Source organism: Chrysochloris asiatica, unplaced genomic scaffold (genome assembly GCF_000296735.1).
Source record: "Chrysochloris asiatica unplaced genomic scaffold, ChrAsi1.0 scaffold00355, whole genome shotgun sequence".
Taxonomy (NCBI): domain Eukaryota; kingdom Metazoa; phylum Chordata; class Mammalia; order Afrosoricida; family Chrysochloridae; genus Chrysochloris; species Chrysochloris asiatica.
This window is the reverse complement of record NW_006408873.1, coordinates 178,905-179,436: the sequence shown is the minus strand read 5'-3', so window position 1 is coordinate 179,436 and position 532 is coordinate 178,905. Positions and strand designations below refer to the sequence as shown.

The 532-nt window shown below is 34.4% G+C and overlaps 1 protein-coding gene across 1 annotated transcript in view; it reads left to right on the top strand.

Moving 5' to 3' along the window:
- The window catches only part of DEPDC1B (DEP domain containing 1B), a 96,295-nt gene that overhangs the window by 74,817 nt on the left and 20,946 nt on the right, over positions 1–532 (top strand). Inside the window, exon 5 of the mRNA XM_006876136.1 lies at positions 84–214. Within this exon, the coding sequence (XP_006876198.1) occupies positions 84–214 (131 nt within the window). The remainder of the gene's footprint in view (positions 1–83; positions 215–532) is intronic.

Below are 532 nucleotides of genomic sequence, written 5' to 3'. Positions count from 1 at the left end.
AGATTTGCAGTACTAATTTTTTTATGTGTGAAAAATACTGATTTATAAAAAGGAACTAATTTGTTTACCATTTACTTATATAGTTTACAGAAAATCCTTGGCCTGCACTCCTTAGAAGAAGTTTTAGATAGCAAACTCATCAATTCCAAGTTCATCATCCATAATGTATACAGTGTTAGTAAGCAGGGAGTTGTTATCCTTGATGACAAGTCAAGTAAGTACATAAAACCCATTTTGTTGTAGGTTGACCTGGTATGTTGGCTGCATGAGTCCATCAGCTTTTATTCAACTCTTATCTAAACTCTGGTTTTTGCTTTCTTAAAATGAAAATGGCTTCCTTACTGTATGCATATTTCTCTCATTAATATTTTAAAATTAATTGTGTGGGTTAAGGGAAGGTCGTAGAAAGATGAGTGTCCAAACATTTAAACAAAATTCATCCAGAGGCTAATTCAGTGTTCATCACACTGGGCATTAAACCAAAATAAGCCCCTTGCTGTTGAGTCAATTCCAACTCGGTGACCCCATGTGT